At 50.6% G+C, this 20142-nt stretch overlaps 1 protein-coding gene across 1 annotated transcript in view; it reads left to right on the forward strand.

Moving 5' to 3' along the window:
- Positions 1-59: 59 nt before the first annotated feature.
- KCNIP1 (potassium voltage-gated channel interacting protein 1) overlaps positions 60-20142 on the forward strand; it is a 339834-nt gene continuing 319751 nt past the window's right edge. The window contains exon 1 of the mRNA XM_059174280.1: positions 60-363. Coding sequence (XP_059030263.1) covers positions 276-363 — 88 coding nt within the window. The 5' untranslated portion in view covers positions 60-275. The remainder of the gene's footprint in view (positions 364-20142) is intronic.

Raw genomic sequence — 20142 nt, forward strand, 5'->3', positions numbered from 1 at the left:
CCCAGCATCCTGAGGTCCTTCCGTGGTGAGGACTTGAGTGGACAGCAGGAGGGGGTGGAGGGAGGGAGGGAGGAAGGGAGCAAACATCGTGCCCTGCAGGCTTTCTGGATGCAGAAGCCGGACTCACTGCAGAGGCAGCTGTGCTGTTCCCGGAGCTTCTGGGGGACCTCCGCCTCTCAGGGTTTGCCTAGGCGGGCTCCAAGTTCCAGGGCCACGCAAGGTGGGCGCTTTTCCTTCTGGGCGCTGACAGCAGAGCCTACCTTCCCTCCACCATCATGAGTGGCTGCTCCAAAAGATGCAAGCTTGGGTTCGTGAAATTTGCCCAGACCATCTTTAAGCTCATCACCGGGACCCTCAGCAAAGGTAGGGAGCCTGGCCTTGACCCTCGTTTTCTGTCTTAATGTGGTCTGGCTAGCCACGGTGGCAAGCGCCTTAGGGTGGCATCTGTGGGTGTTCCGGTGTGCCGGGGTCTCAGAGGACAGCAGGGGGGACTAGCGTGGCTGGGAGTTGGGGTTGCTGACAACCTAGGTCCTGGCTCTGGGTGGGTGGGCACCACGCCAGGGAGCTCAGCTGGCCATAATTGCCTGGAACTTTGGAAATGGATTTGGTGGTGTGTGGCTGATTGGCTACAGGCGGGCAGAGGGACAGAACCCTTCTCGGAGCACTGGAGGCTGCTTAGCGTGACCAGAGTTTCAAGAAGTTATCCAGGGAGTGTTGTGTCTTGTTGATAAAAGAAAGATTTGATGCGGTGGGCTGTGAGTAATTCTGCAGAACCGAGCTGCTAGAGGAGGCCAGCAGGAGGTGGCGGAGGGGCCGGAGTCCGCCATGCACGGGTGAACGCCGGATTCATGTCAGCTCCGGGGGCCAATGCGCCAAAGACTTTCTCTTGCCAGGTTCCAGGGTCCTGCATTTCTGGGGCTTTCGTCCTCATTCTGCTCCCTGGGACCCCTGCTCCTCTGCGGATTCTGCCTTTGTCTATGTCTGTCTCCTCTGCTCCTCCAAGAACTGGGGCAGCAGAGGGCCAGTAGGTTCAACTTCCCAGGCAGCAGGAAGGGTTGTTGCGAACCAGACCTAGGACTGCGTGCACACAAGTCAGCCCCAGGACGCGGAGGGGAGGTTGACTTCTTGGGGCCGTTCCTGTCTCCAGAACCAATGCCCCCCCCCCACGCATTACACTGTGCCAGGGAGGGCGAGGCCCTCAGGGAGACTCTGGCAAAGTTTTTGGAGATAAAATTTGAAGAGAGAGTAGCAGCATGATGTGGTTTCACTGGCTGAAGAAAAGTCTTTAAATATTCATGCCCTCTTTCGGGAGGAAAGAGTCTTTGGGGGAGATGCATTGGAAGCAGCAGGCCTAGAGTTCAGGGAAGGAGGGAGGGCCACAAAACCTTGACTAGCATTTTTTTAAGCGACAAGGAGGGAAGATAAAGGCTGCGTGTGGCCAGCTGGGATGACGCGGCCCAGGTGTTCCCTGTGCTGGAGATCCAGCCTGGAGCAAACCGAACTGCAAATGTCAGGGGGAGGGGTGCTGAGTTCTGCCTAGCTCCTTCCTCGGCCCCATCATCACCCCGGATCTGCCTCCACATTTCTCAAATAGGGTGCTGCGTCTCCAGGATGCCCAGGGAGACCAACAGCCCAAGGCTGAGGGTCAGGCTGCGGGCAGGTTTCCTGGGGCCCACGTGGGATGGACAGAGGTGAGGAGCTGAGAGCCAGGACTGGAGGATTGCCCAGAGTTCTCCCCGCGATTCAATCCCTCCAAACAGGATTCTTTCTCCATGTCACGGATTCCAGGATCTCAGGGAATGAGGGGTGAGGGGTAGCACCCCATCTCAGCCTTTGCTTCCCAGAGGATTAGCAGAAAGAGCTTTGGCCCACACTCGGGAAGCTGAGATCTCAACTCTGGTTTTCTCCCTGTGCAGGCTTCAGCCTCTCTGAGCCTCAGTTTCTTCATCTGTGAAATGGGTCCATTACTTGCACCATGTTTACCTTCCAGCGTGGTTGCAAGGATCCAGGGAAGCTGAGACACAGGATCCCTCTATGGACTGCATTGCAGTGACCGGATGTGAGGGGGCTGTCAGGGACTGAGATGGGCATGGGTCTGGAGAGGGTGGCCTAGGCCATGCCATCTGCAAGAGCAGAGTCCAAGTCCTTCAGTGTAGCTGGCTGCAGGTGGATCTGTGCTCTCCAGGCAGCTCCAGATGGGGAGACATCACAGCAACAGAGTTAAGTATGAGCAAATGAATCAGTCAGGGGGAGAGAGAACGTGCAGAGAGCGGTGTGTGTGTGTGTGTGTGTGTGTGTGTGTGTGTGTGTAACAGAGAGTGGCTAGGTGGCTATTTGAATAAATGAACAGGAAGATACCGTCTTTTGCATATTTGCCTACAACCATTGGCTGAAGATTTATTTACTGAGCACCTACCCTGCGCCGCACTAATTGCAGGACACTGGGCACATGGAGAATATGACACAAGTCCTCCAGTAGGACATGCACACCCTGGTGAGGTACAGGCTGAAAACCAGACACAAGGCAGCGTGCAGAGATGGAGGCAGGCCTGGGGGCCAGAGCCAGAGGTTCGTCTGAAAGTGGCATCAGCTGAGATCAGGAGGAGGGTAGGACTGGGCAGGTGGAAGCAGGGGGAGCAGCATCCGAGTGTCAGTGTCCATGGAGAAGCCAGACAGCAGGCCAGGACGGCCCCCTCCCTCCACTCAGAGTCCCAGAGACTAAGACCCATGGGACACAGAAAAGGCTCCACAGGGACCAGCACTGGGAACCTAGTGGCCACCTGGCTTTTCTCCGACCCGCATCCGTATTGAGATTCCTATAGCCAGGGCTCAGGGAGGAGGCCCACAGTGGGCACCAGGGCAGGATCGAGTCTCTCCACTCTGCAGGGAGCACCGAGTGTTTACACAGCCCTGGCTCTGTGCCAGGCACGCGCTGGGGAACTGGTGTTCTGGCCAACCCAGGTGTTTGTTAAATATTTGTTAAATAAATGACCACGGGAGCAGGGCCAGGACTGGAGCAGGGGAGCAAAGCAGGTCTTTCTTATGCATAGGCCAGCCCTGGTGACTAGATTATATCCTTCACCGACACATTGCAGTAGTTTAATGATCACTGGGTATAATTGTGACTTCACTTACTCATAACTCATTGCACAGGGGCCTCGAATTGCAATAATCCAACCGTTAAACGGATTTTTCTTTGTTGCTTTCCGAATTGAGGAATGTAAAGATTCTACAGGACCAGGCACCTCCTACTTGTTACTCGGACAACTCGCTATTTCTTCCCTGCCTGGGGAATACCTGGAGGACCGGGAGAGCCCAAGTCCCCCCTCCCTGTCCTTCCATGCCCGGACCACGGCCACGTCCCCGCTATTGTAGCCGTCCCCCCTTGTACTGGTCTATGCTGCAGGTGGCTCAGACTTGGCTTACTAATGCCCTTTTCAGAGATGAACTGACCAAGTTCTCCTGCTCACACAACTCCTTGACCTTGAGCTTTTCCTCTATAGCTCTGATCACAATCTGTTATCTATGTTTCTTTTAAAAATGTTTGCTAAAGGGTTTATTCCCCACCAGACTTGAGGTCTCTAAGGGCAGAGATCACATGGGCTTTTCCTTGTCACTATGGCCAGAGATACCTGGCCAGTGCCAGGCCTGGAGTGGATGCTTTGCCGATAAAGTTACTGAAGTAGCCCCTTGGGGCACAGACGTCCATCCACCAGGGGTCCTCAGAGGATGTGTAGAGTGTGGATTTCCAGGACGCACTGTGTAAGGTGTCCCAGAGGTGCTTGGTAAACGCTCTCTGAACTCCGTCCACTGCAAGGCCTGATCTGTGACCAGAGAGTGAGCCTCCCACCAGACAGGTGGCTCAGAACCATGCCTGAGCATTCTCGGTGTCTCCGGAAGGGCATGTAATCATCCCCCAAGGAGGTGGAGTGGGGGAGATCTGGCACGCCCATCCCTGCTCCTTCAGCTTGACTCTGACTTGTTCTACGTCCTGAATTTCTTCAAAACTTAAAGAATGAGTTTCTCTTGCTTTAAAACAAAACAAAACAAAACAAATTTGTCAACCACTTGTGCATTGGGAAGGATAGGGAGTTGCCAGACTAGGGCATCCTCGGGTCCATTGCACACAGGCCAGGAAGTTTCCTGCAGGGTCCCTCACCTCTCTGGCCTCAGTTACCGAATCTAGAAATGGGGATCACAATGCCCTCCTTATAGGATTAAACAAGAGTGTGGCTCTAAAGCTCTGGAAATACTAAATTCCCAGGAAGTGTTCACTGATGGGATTGCAGTTATCAGCTGATCCCCAGCACTGCGAGCACCTCAGGGCTGGCGCTCTACCTCACTAACCCCGGTTTCTTCCCAGCTGGCACAGACTCTGAGAGTGGTCGATCTAGAATATTCTACTCCCCTCTCTAGAACTTGCTTTCCTAAGGTCCCACCTAGTGCTGAGATTGACCTCTGAGCCCTTTCCCATTCCCAGTTCCCTTATTAGGAGTAAAGAGCATGACTCCCAGAGCCAGGCCTTCTCTGGCTCTTTAACTTACTTAGCAGCCCAGCTCCTGGCTTAGACGGTTGGTTAACCCCAGGGTCTGGGAACCTGCCTGGTTCTCTTCCTACACAGCCAGCTCCCCAGCCGCTTCCCAGAGACCCTGGGACCACAGGTGGGAACCCAAGTGGTGCAGGCCCCACTCTGGGTGGGGAGGTTTCAACCCATCTCCTTCTGCACTTTGTGAACCCATCTGTCACCCCAGACACAGATGGCAAAGCCAAAGCCAGCAGGAGGGAAGAATTCAATCCCAGAGAGCTTCCAGTTGTCCAGGCCACCCGCACAGCTGCAGGGTGAGGAGAGGGTGGAAGGGCTGACCTTGTAAGATTTATCTCTAGGACAATGCCCTGGAGCCCGAACTCCCCTCTCCCACCCTGGCCTGTGGTTTCTCTGTGTGCTTCAGACCTGTCACAGACACGCTGTTCCTCTTGCTTCCTCTTCTGGAGGAACTGACCTTGAACTTGGCTCTGCCTTCAGGCAGGCCCAGCTTGAGTCCCAGCTCTGTCATCTAACAGCTGTGTGAGCTTGGGTGAGGTACACACACACACACCACCACCACCCCAAGCCGAGGCTCATTCCTTTAATTGGAGGTAATAATAAACCCAGTGCAAACGTTGTATTATAACTCAGTGAGGATGACAGGAGTGACAGGCTGTGGCTAGTAGGGCTAGTGGTGAGTTCCTCCCTACCGAGCTGTGCCCTCGGCACCTCTCCTATTTTGGCCCAGTCCTGACCTTGGGAGGAGGGGTTGCAACCACCATTTTACCGGGTAAGGAAACTGACCAGGTGGTCCAACTGGCAATAAGTGGCAGAGTAGGGATCAAAACCCAAGTCCTACTGGGGCCAGGATGAGGCACTGTCTCTCTTCTACTCCATGGGGCTAGAGAAGACACCCCTGAGGAGATTGGTCCCCACCTTGTCACTGGCAAAAGAGTGCCCCAGCTTCCCATGCAGTTTATGGGAAATGTATGGAAATGATTCCCATAATTTTGTAGGTGGGTTTGTCAAGAACCGTGATGCCAGCTGGGGTTTTTTACAGAAGCCACCGGTCTTCCAAAAAGTTGGACAAATTCCTTAATGCGGCATGGCCTGGGTTAAGGAAGGAGCTTTATGGGGAACAGAACATTCTGCAGGCCAAGGTCAGCAAGACAACCACATACACGCTCTTCCAAAATCACTGCCACCCCTCAGATAGGTACGCTGGGCCCAGGACACCTGCCAGACATTGAATGGGCTTCAAGTCCATAAGGGACCCTCCCCACCACTCTCCCTTCTTACAGGGCAAATGTGAGGAGTCATCATGTCAGTGTGGAAATATACAACATTTTAGGCACCAGACACCTCGGAATTGAGAGACTGACTTTTTACCAGAATTCTCTGGAAAAGCAATAGCCTTGACCCTAAGAACCTTGGGGCCTATGAGATGTGACAGAGCCCTCTGCCAAAAGGAGGAGCCACTTGTTACCCGAGCAGCTCCGCTTGTGTGCACTTGCCCACCACCCTGAGTCCCAGCGAGCTCACTGCCCTGGCAGCATAGGCCAGCACTGGGTCATGCTAGGACAGCCCTACTCCCTGGTTGTGTCCAGGAAGCTCTGAGTGCTTGGCCTGGTCATAGGCAGAAAGTTAAGTCACTGAGGGTTCTGGTCTACTCTTGCCTCTCCAGTCGAAGCCAGCACCCGCTGGAGTGAGGACCAAGCTCACCTGGGCTCACCGCACACCCACTGGCCCTCATCCCAGCCTACCTGTCTCCCATCCTTGCCTCCCTATGCCACACACATCACTCCCCCACCCATTTCACTGGCCAGGTGCTCTCTGGGGTCTCCCATAGTCCCACTGCAGCCTCCTGCCACCTGCCATAGCTGTCCTTCTTTGGGGCCACTTGGCCCCTCTTCCATTCCAGTTTTCTAATGCTTTGCACGATTGGCCCCTCAACAGCAAACCTGCAGGGCCTGTCCACCATGGCTGACCAGTGTCCCCTTGGTGTCTATCTGCACCCCAACCAGGAAGGCAAGAGGAAGGACCTAGGCTCTGAGGATCCCACGGAAGGGCAGAGGGTTAGGGAGGAGAGAGGAAGCAGAAGATGAGATAGCAGATATCCCTGGGGCCAACAGGAAGGAAAGGAGGTGAGGACCCCAGGAAAAGATATGAGAGAAGGTGTTACCCCCACCAGTGACCACCTTCCCCATATTCCTCACAGATCCCCAGTCTGGAGGCAGAAGAAAGCCTTTCTCCTATTGGGATGAGGCCTTGGCAGGAAGGCCATCAGCACAAAGCTAACCTGGTCCTCTCTGGTTGAAGCCACTTTGGCGCCAAACCTGAGTTCGAATCCAAATCTTCACAGTTGCTCACTGAGCGGGCGGCTTCCTTCTCTGGGCCTCAGTTTCTACAACTCTAAAATGAGGGAGGTGCTGATGTTGAAGGTCCCACTCAGTTTTAGAGTTTTAACATCCACTACCCATAATTGCAACACCCCTCAAGGCAGCACCCTAAGCTCGGTGCGTGTGCGGGAGCACCAGAAGGTGCGGTACTTGAGTCGCCCTGCGTGTGGAGGAGAAATTTGGAGCTTCGGAGACGGAAGGGCCTGGCTCTGAGTCACACAGCCAGCAGGGGACAGAGCCAGAAGTGGAAGTCAGGCTGTCTGTCTCCACGTTCCAGCTTTGGCTCCCACATTTCACGCCCTCCATTCCTAACAAAACTCAGATCCTGGGTAGGAAAGCAAAGCCGACAAAGCCAATGCCTCCCCAGTTGGTCCGAGAGGAGAGGCAGGCTCTTTCAGAAATCACGGCGTCCAGCCCTCTGTTCTGACTCAAGCATCCCAATTTGGAGAATGCCCCTGAGACCCAAGGCCCCATCCACACCACAAACCCTCACCACAGGCCATCTTTTCCAGCCAAACAACAGAACATAGGGGAGAACCGGCTGGACAGCCCAGCCTGCAAGGACAGGAAAGAATGGAAACAGCACCGTGCCAGCCTTCCCTCCATAACGGCAGCCTGGCCGGCCTCCACTTCGTGCTGGAAGGAGGTGGGCTGGACACAGAGGCAGAGAACTGGAAGGGAGATAGGAAGGGAGATGTGATTCTGATGCTTGTGTCTGCGAGGCTGGGGTTAGCCTACTCTAATTTTCTTTCTATAATCTTTTGATTAACCCTGGGCCAGTCTGGGTGGCATTTTTCAAACCATCTACACTTCGGCAGGCAGAGCCAAGCCCGGGCTTGGCGCTCACTATCTGCGAGCATCACTGGGAAGCGACTGTCACTCAGAGCCTGGGACATGGGAGGCACCCTGGACGGGGAAGGCGCTGGCCTCCTTGTGCCAGTTAACCCTGTCCATGCCTCCCAAGCCCAGAGACAGCAGCCTGTGATTCCAGACTCAACAGGCACATGCAAAGAAGATTTTTTGCCACAGTCCCTTGAGAGCTCTTTATTTGCTGGGGCTTTCTGAGGGTCCCTACATTCAGTCCAGCCTTTCCCCTGAAAGTCCCATACTCTCACTATTCCCACCTGAGGCTGGGAGAGGCGAATAACTTCCCAGGGTCACAGAGCCAAACGGGGACTCAAGTCTCCATGCAGTCCTAGAGGACTCGGTCGAATTCATCTCGGTCGAATCCCTTGGCGCCAACACCTCCCGGTATGGACAGAACAGTGCCACCTCCCCCAATTCATTTGTTGGAGCCCTCACCCCTATGTGCTTCTATTTGGAGATAGCACCTTAAAAAAGGTAATTAAGGTTAAATGAGCTCACAGGGTTGGGGCTGTGATCAGATAGAACTGGTATCCTTATAGGAAGAAAGGCATCCACAGGGAAAGGGCCACGTGGGGTCCCAGGGGTCCTCTGCCTGCAGAGGAGAGAGGTCTCAACGTGCCAGCACTTTGATCTGGGACTTCCAGCCTCCAGAACCACAAAAAAATAAGTTTCTGGGAAGCCACTCAGTCCGCGGTATGGTGCTATGACCGCCCTCGGGAAGTAACACACCCTCAGAGACAATTCTCCGCTCAGCATCCTTCTTCATAATTTTTATTGTAGTAAATATTAACATACTATTTACCATTTTTACTATTCTCAAGTGCATAGCTCAGTGTCAGTAAGTGCATTTGCCCTCCTGCTCAACCGTGCCTTCCTTCCCTTTCCAGAACTTCTCAGCACAGCAAACTGAAGCTGTGTCCTCAGTAAATGCTAGCCTTCCGTTCTTGTGTCCCCCAGGCCCGGCAACCACCACTCTCCTTTCTAGCTGTACAAAACTGTCTGCTCTAGGTGCCAGGTGTCATGGAATCATGAAGTAGGTGTCCTTTTGTGTCTGGTTTCTTTCACTCAAGTCTTAACCATGTATGTGTCAGAATTTCCTTCCTTTTGAAGGCTGAATAATATTCCCTGCGTCACAGACCGTCATTTCTTTTACCCGCTCATCCACTGCTATTCATCCATTCCCATATTCTGAGAATACAAAAGGGATCTCATTATCCCTTCGTTCACAATGCTGCCTCCAGTGGTTTCTTGACACTGGGGTGTCAATGGGGTCCCCTTGTCACAGGGGTCCAATGCAGACTTTTCCTGGGGGCCTCCAGACTTTGCTAGATCTTCCCTCTGCATTCATATCCTTCACCTCCGGTCTCCTCCCTGCACTGCACCCCAGCCACCGGGCCCGAATGTTCCTCCGGTTGGCACAATGCCCTCCACCTCTGGAGCCTCACAGTTTCGGGGACCTCCCCTGGACACTGTGTCAGAGCTCACCTGGATCTGTCGGGCACCTCCCCTCCTGCACAGCCCCCACGTCCTTATCCCCCTGCCCCAACACGCTCACACACATCAGGCACTTTCTATTAATGCTGCCTTGTTTTCCCCAGAGCACTTTCTGTTTATGCAATGACATTACCCACTGAGTCACCTGTTTCCGGTCTGGCTTGCCCACAAAGAGCTCAGTTCCGTGAGGGCAGGGACTGTTCTGGCCATCACCATTTTCCCAGCAGTCGGTGCAGGGCCTGGGACATAGCAGGACTCAGTGGAGGCTGAGGGGTCCTCAAGGCAGGTGAGAAGCCCGAGGCCTGGGAAAGCCCACCCGGCAAGCAGGCTGCTAAACTGGCCTTGAATCTGGGCCTCCGAATCCTCTTCCCTTTCCTCTGCTCTACCTTCCTGTTAAAGGTCCTGGTTCTCTACTCCACCTCCAGATGTCTGTCTGTCCATCCATACTTACCTTTAGCAAAGCCACCAGCGATCCTGTGATAAGACGTGAAGACCTGAGCCATCTGTCTGGCTCCTTAGCCCGGATCCCGAGAGCTGCCCCTTCCCATCACTGCAGCTATGGGCCCTTTAGTTAATCTTTGATTTATTCTTCCCATGGAAAGAGGGTAGTGTTGCCACGGGGAAAGGACTAGCGTTATTCTCCATTCTGCCCTCTGCTCCATTCAGCTGGGAGGCTCCTCTGTGAGTGTGTGCAGTGACCATTCCTGGGCAAAGACTTCTGGGGGCTGCAGACACAGCTGGCTCCCCTGCTCATGCTCCAGCCCTTGGGGATCCAGGACCCTCTGGGATCATGATTTTGGGAGGTCATTAGACTCCAAAGCCAACCATTACCCTCTGGAAGCTGTTTGACCTTTGGAAGTCCCATCACTTCTTTGAATCTTGCTTTCTGCTGGAATGTGGACACAATAATATCAGTCTTGCAGGTTTATTAAAGCAATGCATTTAAGGGTTCCGTGTAATGCTATGTCATATAAAGAGCTCAACAAATGTTTATTTTTATGTGTTATTGTTGTTTATAAAAACTCGGGTTTTGACTCCTCCCCTCTGTATACTAGTCAAACCTCATGGGTCTCAGAAAATGGCTGGTTGACTGAAATCATCATGTGGGCCAGAAGAGCGCCCAAGACTCCTCCAGCACTCTCTTCACCTTCCCTCTCCCTGTCTAGAAGCAGACTATCAGTGGCAGAGAGCCTTATTCGAGGCAGATGGGACAGGAAGTTTATCATTCCATTCGAGAATGGGCTTAGCATCTACAGCCTTCAAAACCCATTCAGTCCGCGGGGCACCGGCGGTGACTCAGTCGGTTAAGCATCTGCCTTCAGCTTAGGTCATCATCGTCTCTGCTCAGCTGGGAGTCTGCTTCTCCCCTTCTCCCTCTCCCTTGCCCCTACCCCCCGCTTGTGTGCTCTCTCTCTCCCATGATCTCTGTCTCAAATAAATTAATAAAATAGAAAGGAAGGAAGGAAGGAAGGGAACCCATTCAGTCCGGTCGTTCCCCAGTCCCTGCCCATCACAGTGAACAGTCTCCGCCTGGTGAGAAATAGGAAGTATGGAAACGAAACTGTAGCTTTATAAGCCTAAAACCTGAGTGTTACAACATCTCTTGTGGCCTGGGTCAGACTGTCCTAAGAACGCTTCTACCCTGGGCCCCAAGTCTCAAAGCTTCAGTGCACATGGGCTCGGGCGGGACATTTAGCAATATTTGGTGATCTGAAGGCCAGAAACTAGAGAGAAACTGCCACGGCCTGCTGGCCTGTTGCACTGGGCACTGTGGCATAGAAGGCAGGCATGGGAGTCCCCAGTGCTAACCAGGACCCGCGCATCGTAACTTAGACTTTGACACGCTCCCCACGAGCTGCTGAGAGCCTGATGGTGGCCAGCATGAGAAAGGAAGTCAAGACCACTAGGCAAGTAACCAGCATGAGACTCCTCCTAACACTCCACCCTCAACCTCTTCCGTGTCCGGATGGGGAAACTGAGGCCAGATCAAGAAACACCCTTGACGTAGGTACCTTGAGGTAGAGTTTGGGGACTGGCAAGTGGAGGCACCGGGATGAAGAGAAAGCCAGAGCCCTGCAGAGGTGTGACCGGCCAGCAGACGGCTCTTGCTCTTCAAGTCCCCACAGTCAGTGACTTCGGCTGAGACAGAACATCTCTCCGGCTGTGACCCTGTGCCTTCTTTTCTTGACCTTGGGTCTTCTTCTCTGGCATGGCCTTCTGAGTCTCTCTCCTGTGCCCTGGCTTGTCTCTTAAATTCCAGGCCTGCAGGAGAGTCCCCAGCTGAACCATGAGCTCATGGAGCACAGGGACCCTATCTTAGTTATTTAAGAATGCCCGGCACCCAGCACAAGGCCTGGTGCAAAGCAGGGGCTCAAAGGATGGAAGAAGAAAACAAAAAAAGGAAGGAAAGGAGGAAGGAAGGTAGGGAGGACAGATCATAAACCCTTCTATATGAATGTCTTCCTCTGCCTCTACTCCATCCTTATAGAAGCAAAGCAGGCCTCTCTCTCACCTTCTCTCTGTTTCTCTATGTCCCCAGTCTCACATCCTGAAGTTATCTCACTCACTGTTGATCATTTCTGGCCGGCATTCATCCTTCCACTGTCTTCCCACTCTCAGCACTGTCCCTGAAGTCCACACCGTCACCCTATCCCAGCTGCTTTGCTACTGAGCCTGCAGCCTGCACATCCTCTGTTTCACCTCTCCTGCCCCTCCACACCACGGGAAGACAGAGACAGGGTCCATCCAGTTCTTCCACCTGGGAGCCGACATCTCGAAACCTGTTCAAAGCAGGTGATCAGAGATGTGCACGGAGACTGGTAGGCAGGGGTGCTCATCATGGCTATTACATTGTAATAATGAGCCATCAGAGACCAGCTAGACTCTAGTCCAAAGAGTAGATTAAAAACATTCCTGCTCATCTATCTGATAAAGCAATATTAAGTCTTTGAAAAATTATTTTGAGCACTATTTAAAAATAAGCAGCAATACTCTTAATATTAGGTAAAAAAAAAAATCAGGATACAAAACTGTATGTGCAATGAGGGTCCAATCTGTAAATAGATATGCGTACAGAAAAGTGAAATAGAAAAGAAATACACTGAAGTATTAGCATGGGTTTCAGCTGTACTTAAAGGCTATGTTTTCAAGTTCTTCTTGATGCTTATCTCTATCATCCACATTGTCTCCAACAAGCATGTATATTTAATCAGACTGTAAAGAAATCATTCGCTGAATATGCATCTGCAGGTTTTTACTTCTGGAGAACTCCAGTGACAGCCGTGCTTTCCCTACCTCGACACGCAGCCTTCCTATCCATGCTGGAGCACGCCCTGGACTTCTCGGCCTGGCTCTCGGGGCCATGGCCTCAGTGCACTTGCTGCTGCTCCTGGCCCTCCACCTCCATCCGCGTTCTCCTCCAGCCAGACCAGCTCCCACATGGTTTCCAAACCAGACTTGTGTTTTATGTCCCTCAACCTAACTCTGCAATGATTCATTTTTTTAAAGATTATTTATTTACTTTCTTATTTGAGAGAGAGCAGGAGCAAGGGAGAGGAGCAGAGGCAGGGAGAAGCAGGCTCCCTGCTGAGAAAGGAGCCGGATGTGGGACTCGATCCTGGGATCGAGGACCCTGGGATCATGACCTGAGCCAAAAGCACATGCTTAACCCGCTGAGCCACCCAGATGCCTCTCCAATGATTCAGAAAAACAAACACATACACACACACACATACAGAGAGACAGACAGAAAAAAGAGAAGGAATACAAATACAGCAAAATATTGACAACAGTTTGTGAACCAAGTTCATGCTCCTTGTACTAATTTTGCAACACTTATATAGTGGACAATTTTAAAACTAAAAGTGGGAGGAAATAAAGGAGCAATATAATGTTATGTTAAAGATATAGGCTCTGCTTTGAAATAAGCTAAGTTTATTTTTCTAAGATTTTTTTTTCTTTTTATTTGACAGAGAAAGACACAGGGAGAGAGGGAACACAAGCAGGGGTAATGGAAGAGGGAGAAACAACAGACTTCCCATCCCCCACCCCCAGCAGGGAGCCCAACACGGGGCTAGATTCCAGGACCCCAGGATCACGACCAGAGCCAAAAGCAGACGATTAACGACTGAGCCACCCAGCCGCCCCAATAACCTGAGTTTAAATCCCAGTTCTGCTAATAAGGCAGCAGTGACCTGAAGCAAGTTGCTTACTTTCTAGGTCTCAGGTTTTTTTGTTGGTAAAAGGAGGATAATGAAAATCATAGTGTATTTCTGTCCTACAGTTGCCTGGAGAATGAAATAAATGTGTGCAAAGGGCTTGGTGAAGAGTCTGGCACATCCTTGAGCAAAGTGAACTCTTAATACTAGTGTTAAATATAGAAATCAGATTCTGAACAGTGATATTATCCATGATACCTTCTACCTCCCAAGGCAACTCGGCCCTTGATTAACTGCTGGGGTTTGGAAATCTTTTGCTTGTGTGATTCTTTCTCTGCCTCTGGCCCGGAGCTGCCAGAACACAGTACAGTTCCCACTGGCATCCGTACCTCCAAGTCTTGGCACAGCGTCCTGCATCAAGGAGGCAGCCAATCAGTGCACAAAACCCCAGATGAGGAACTCAAAGGGCTCAGGTTGCACTTTTAAGAAAGTCCTTCTCATCTGATACGAGATGTAATTTTGCTGATGCAGCTGCTCTATTCCCTTGGGCTTCCTGGAGATGAGGCATCACCTTGATAAATTAGCTGTGGATATAGGCGTCCTGTAACTGGCATGGAAATGCAATTTAATTTCCAATTAAGCCTGATTTCTGGGCCAAGGGATTTGCCTGCCTCACACTTGGAGGATTATTCCAGCCAGATCTATTGTTGTCAATGATGATGGTTCTCCCAAGAAGAGGACTTTCATGGAAACTGGTCCGTGGCCCCTCGTTGGTTCAGCCAGGCGAAGATATGGCCGCCCAGGGATGTGGCCCCTGTATGTAGACATTGCTTTTCCTCAGGAACTAGGTTTATACAAGTATATTCAAGAGACAGGGAGTCTGTTGGTGGCTGGAATGTTTAAAATGGAGTAGACATAGAAATGGATTGGGAGGGCCGGAGAAGCAAGGTGGTCCTCGGCAATACTCATGAGAAAGAGAAGTGGGAAGTCGCTAGTAAGGAAAGGAAACGGTAGAAAGTTCTCAGGGCTTACACAGAGAAGAATCTGTATAATCAGAGGAAAGAGCCAAGTTTGCTCAAAGAGAGAGTGAGCATCCGTGGGACATCTTTTATGTGTCCATCACAAATAATCTGTCAAACGAACGACGTCACGCTTGTTTTCCAATTGAGGAAACTGAGACTCGGGGAGATTAAAGAAACTGCCTGAGGTCCCCGGCCAGCAAGGTTCCAGCATCTCACTTTTCTCAGCTTTCTTCCCTACAGGTTCCCTCTCCAAAACCAAATAAAATATGTAACTCAGAGCCATGAGAATAAGGTCACACGAAGCGAAAACTTACTTCCCAAAAACGCAAGAACAAGCAAAAAGCATTTAAAACATGTTCTGAGGGTGAAACTCGCTGAGGTCTGAGTCTGCTCGGGGCATGTAATCTGATGGAGAGCCAAGCAGCACGCTCCTCTTTCTGAGTTTATTCCCATCCCCCGCCATGAGGAGTGGGATCTGAGGACTGGGAGTGATGACCCAGGAAGGCTAAGAGGCTCACATGAGGTCAGGAGCTCAGAGGACCAGGGCTGCTTCAACTCAAAGAAGTTCTGACTTTGGATCAGGGAATTTCAATGGAGGGCATTATCAAACAGTCTTTAAATACATGTGTCTATAAGACGTTTCTAAGAGTATGATTACTTGAGTGGCCAACAGAGTCACAGAATAATTACTTAAATACCAAGAAGAGTCACATGGCCTGATCTTTATGAATGATAGTAAGACAAGACTGTAAAGTTATGCATAAATAAGCATGCTTGTCACCTCCTGAATAAATTCTAGAGTGGTCGAGTGGACTATTAGGCCAATGGTTTGGGAACAAGTGGAAAAGAAAACAGGGATCACTGGGAAAAGAATGGGGTCCTTGAGAAGGAGTCATGTCAGACCAGCCTCTCTTCCTTTCTGCTTCTTAATAGAGTGACCAGTTCAGGGACTGCTGTGGCCTGGGCATGCCTGGTTCCTGCCCTGTGTTTGATGGGCTGGGGGCTGGGCAGCGATGGCGTCAAGTTTTGTATTGACTGCTGGGCCCCTGTCTGCCTTAATAGTGCCCATGTGTGAATCTTGGCAGGGCTTTCTTGGATACATAGGTTTGGACCTTGACCTCCCTTTGTTCACTCTTCAGAGATGTGGCTCTGGGGAACCAACAGAAAGCCCGGTGGCTCCGTGGGAAGGTATCTGGAAGCATCCAATAGATTTCCAGTCCTGACTGTGCTCTCTGCTCTGCATTTTCCATTTTGGAACAGAGCAGAGACTGTGGAGCAGGAATCACAGAACTTTGAGAGAAAGGTCAGAAGTCAGGCTGTCCAGGTCTGAATCCCAGCTCTGCATTTGACTAACTTCCGATCTGCAGCAAGTTAAGTCCCTCCCCTGTGCCTCAGTTGTCTCATTTAGGCAGTGAAGACAGCAATAATAACCTAAAGGGTACTGTTAGGGTAAAATGAGCTGTGCACATAGAAGTGCAGCCCAGAGCCTGGCGGACAGGTGCTCAACGCATGTCAGCAGTTCCCACTAGTAGGGATGACATGTTCTCGTACAGGGAGGCCTTTGCTGCGCATACCCCGAAGGAAGTGGCTGCCTCCCAGTACAATGAGTAACTCATCAAAAGGATGTTAATGTAGATTGTCACTAAAGACAACTGTTGTAAGGAGGATAGTGGGGAAGCACTGGAAAATCTTAAAAATAAATAAATAAATAAACAAATAAATAAAGATTTATTTATCTTTGAGAGCAGGAGTGCAGGGGAGAGGCAGAGGCAGAGAGAATCCTCAGGCTGACTCCCTGCTGAGCACTGAGCCAACACAGGGCTCCATCCCAGGGCCCCAGATCACAACCTGAGCTGAAATCCAGAGTCAGGCACTTCCCTGAGGGAGCCTCCCACCTCCCCACCCCCACCCCCACCCCCCCCACCCCGCCCCAGCCCCGAACACCCAGCATGAGAGGATTTTAAAGAACCACTGACCTTCAGAAAACAGGAGTTCATACCGGAATAGGAGGAATCAAAGAGAAGTCCACTAGCAGGGGCTCTGGAACTGACACAGGAGGGCTCAGACCCTCACGACCGTCTCCCTGGGAGTGGGGAGAGAAGGTGCGTCTTGCAGTTACCTGTACTTAGGAAGCCTCTGTATTTAATTTATGGATATCAGAAAAGAGGGCGCTCAGTGTGGGAGGATGGAGATTATGGGAGATTAAAGACGCTGCAACTGAGGGAGGAGGTGCGAGCCTTTGGATGAACCCCCCATTTTGTCCCCCAATCCGCTGGAAGTTGTAGACTTTGCAGCTATATCCAGCCCTTCCCCATCTCTCAGACCATTCAGGAAGCTGACAGAGGATCATCTGCTTTATGTGAGTGGGAAGAGAGAGTTATGGAAATCTAGAAAGAAGCTGAGCATCTTGATATTATTATGAACAGTTCTGACCTTGCAAACTTCCTCTCTGAGAACCTCTTGGCTAGACTGGGGTGATTTCTCCCTGTCCTGCTGATCTTGCTTTCATCTTTCCCTCCCCACTCCCAACCCCACCATGTGAAAAGGCAGCCCCTGATGGGGTACAGGGTAGGCAGCCTTTGTGAAAACAGTATATTCCCCAATATTTCACATAATTCAAAATTCCCTAAATACAATTCTAATTCGAAAGAGGAGATACTTTTAGGCACCAGCCTGTCTTGTCAATTAGCAATAGAATGAATGCAGTTTATAGGCCACTCCCTTGAGAAAGGAGTTTTAAAATTAGGAGAAATTTTGCGTAAATTGTTGATGGGGTGAGGCTGGAATCATTTCAAAAAGTCACAAAAAGGTTTTATTAATATTTCCTATGGCGCCATTTTGAATTTGTGTAAGTCGGGCTCTTCACTGTGAAGAAGGAGGCCCTTGATAATGGTGCGGGAGGGGGTAGGAAGAGTGGCAAGAATGGAAAGCTCCTTAAAGGCAGGCACTGGGTCTGATTGATCTCTACCCTCCCCATGCCCTGAGGTGTGGGCTGAGTTCCAGGGGAGGGACACCGGAGAGCAAGCCAGGTGCATCTCTCCAAGTGTGAGTCACCATGAGATGAAAAACAAAAATGGTGGAAACATGAGATGCTCATTAGCAATGATTTATTAGGAACTAATGAGGGCTTTCTGCTCCTGGGCAGCCATTATTTCAAAAAACATTTTTCCTCAGTGTCTAACTTCTCATGCTTCAATGCTCATTATTTCATGATCATCCTGTCCGTGGAGTTCTGTGAGCCACAGGCAGATAGAGGCCAGGAGGAGGACATTTGCCCCAAGCCAATGGAGGTCATCTCCAATAATGCATAGGTCAGTGGTGCTGGGCATTCTTCTAGAGCCACATGGCCATTCCCCTAGCAGGGGCTGTTTGGATATTCTGAGTTCCTGTGTATTTTAGCCCCAAATGCAGGTATATGGAAACCAAGAAGTCCCTTTCAGTGAGACTTATAGTAGGGACTCTTTTTCTTAGTATTATTTAAATTAACTTACATTTTTTAAGTACTTGCAGATTCCCATGGAGTTGTAAGCAATAACATAGAGAGATCCTGTTGTACCCTTTGCTTAATTTCCCCCAAAGGCAATGTCTAATGGTTAGTACCATTACCCTAGTACAATGTCACTAACTGAGGTTTCCTTAAGACTCAGAAGATTCGGGTGCCTGGGTGGCTGGGGGGCTTAAGCCTCTGCCTTAGGCTCAGGTCACCATCTCAGGGTCCTGGGATCAGGCTGTCTGCTCAGCAGGGAGCCTGCTTCCCCTTCTCTCTCTGCCTGCCTCTATGCCTACTTGTCATCTCTCTCTTTCTCTCTCTCTGTCAAATAAATAAATAAGGGGCGCCTGGGTGGCTCAGTGGATTAAGCCGCTGCCTTCGGCTCAGGTCATGATCTCAGAGTCCTGGGATCGAGCCCCGCATCGGGCTCTCTGCTCAGCAGGGAGCCTGCTTCCCCCTCTGTCTCTGCCTGCCTCTCTGCCTACTTGTGATCTCTCTCTGTCAAATAAAATAAATAAAATCTTTAAAAAATAAATAAATAAATAAATAAATAAATAAAATCTTTGAAAATTAAAAAAAAAAAAAAGACTCCAAAGACTCTTGAGATTTCCATGACCCCAAAAGGGAGAAACTCTGGGGAATGAGGTACTGTCTCCCCTTGGAAGAAATGTCCCCAAGTAAGAACCTGGAAGGCAGAGGGATACATCAGGGCTCCCTGGTTGGAAGTAAGAGATGTTCAGGCAGATTATAGATAACCTCCCCTCACATCCCTGACTTGTATGAGGGCACCATTGGGTTCCAGGAACTCAACAAGTTTCCTTACCTGACCCCTGGGGCTCTGGGGAGAGTAGGGTCCTCAGTCCTCTAGCTGAGTCTTCTCAAGTACAGTGGTTGACAGTAGGCTCTGGAATCACACAGCCCAGGGCTTGATTCCTAGCTCCTCACTGCTATACAGATGACCTTGGCCAATGAACTCTTAGAGCTTCAGTTTTTCATTATATCATATGGCACTTACCATGTGTCAGTTACTCTTCTAAGAAGCTTATAAAATAACCAGTTTAATAGTGACAATCCTAAAAGGGAGATATTGTTAGTTCCTATTTTACAAATGAGGAAATTGAGGCACAGAGAGGTTATTTGCCCCAAGTTACCCAGCTAGGGAATGGCAGGGTCAGGTATTTGAAGCCAGGCTGTCCTCATTCAAGTTCCATACTTAACCACTATCCTATGTTGCTTCTCCTGCTCTTTGAGGTAGGCTCAGTGGTACCTCCCTGAATTTTCACAAGGCAGAGCGCTTAGCACAGTGCCCGGCATTTAATACATGAACACCAATAAACACAGGCTAACATTTACTGGTATCATTGCTTCTGGAAGTTTCTGAGTATTCAGTTACTTCCATTCTGGCCACCTAACATGTGCCAAACCTTTATTCGGTCCTCCCCACTACCCTAAAGGAGGAGTCACTTTTTTTTAATAGATGAAACAATTGAGAATCAGTGAGATGGCAGAGACAGCATTCATACCCAGGGGCAGTGGCTGGAATCACAGCTCCAGAAGGAGCTTCAGAGGTACCAGCCTAACTTCACATCCAGCTCAGGACTTGCCCTGTGGAGCAGTCATTTATCTGTTCTGAAAAGCCCCGTGACAGGGCACTGGTTCTCTACACCCATGGTTCTCATGCTTGAGGGCGCGTCAGAAGCCATGAGGCCATTGTTAAAATGGAGTGCCAACCCCCTCCTCATCTGCCCCCCAAACCACCACATGCCCCAGGGGTTTCTGACTAAGAAGGGCTGGAGTCAGGGCCTGAGAATGTGCATTCTCCCAAGGCTCCAGAGAATGCTGATGTTGCTGCCCCAGGGACCATACTTTGAGAACCACTGCTCTAGGAAGACTTCTTAGAGTAGTAATGGTAGGGACGATGGCATGCTCCACTTATGCCCTTTTCAAGTGTGAGACAGGCTTCTGTCGCAGAGCCAGTATCATATACTTACCTGCACTGTAAATTATAAATCCCCGTCTGTGTGGTCTCCTTCCTTCCACAGAGAGTTCTTAAAATTGTGTGTTCTTAAAAGCCTGCCTCTGATTGGAGCCCAACCCCTCCCCAGCCCAGGCTCACCTTTCCAAATCCTTCCAAAATAATATCAATCGTTGCTTTTATGATTAAAAACAAACCCAACGAGGGGCACCT

This window comes from Mustela lutreola, chromosome 5 (assembly GCF_030435805.1).
Source record: "Mustela lutreola isolate mMusLut2 chromosome 5, mMusLut2.pri, whole genome shotgun sequence".
In the NCBI taxonomy this organism is placed as follows: Eukaryota; Metazoa; Chordata; class Mammalia; order Carnivora; family Mustelidae; genus Mustela; species Mustela lutreola.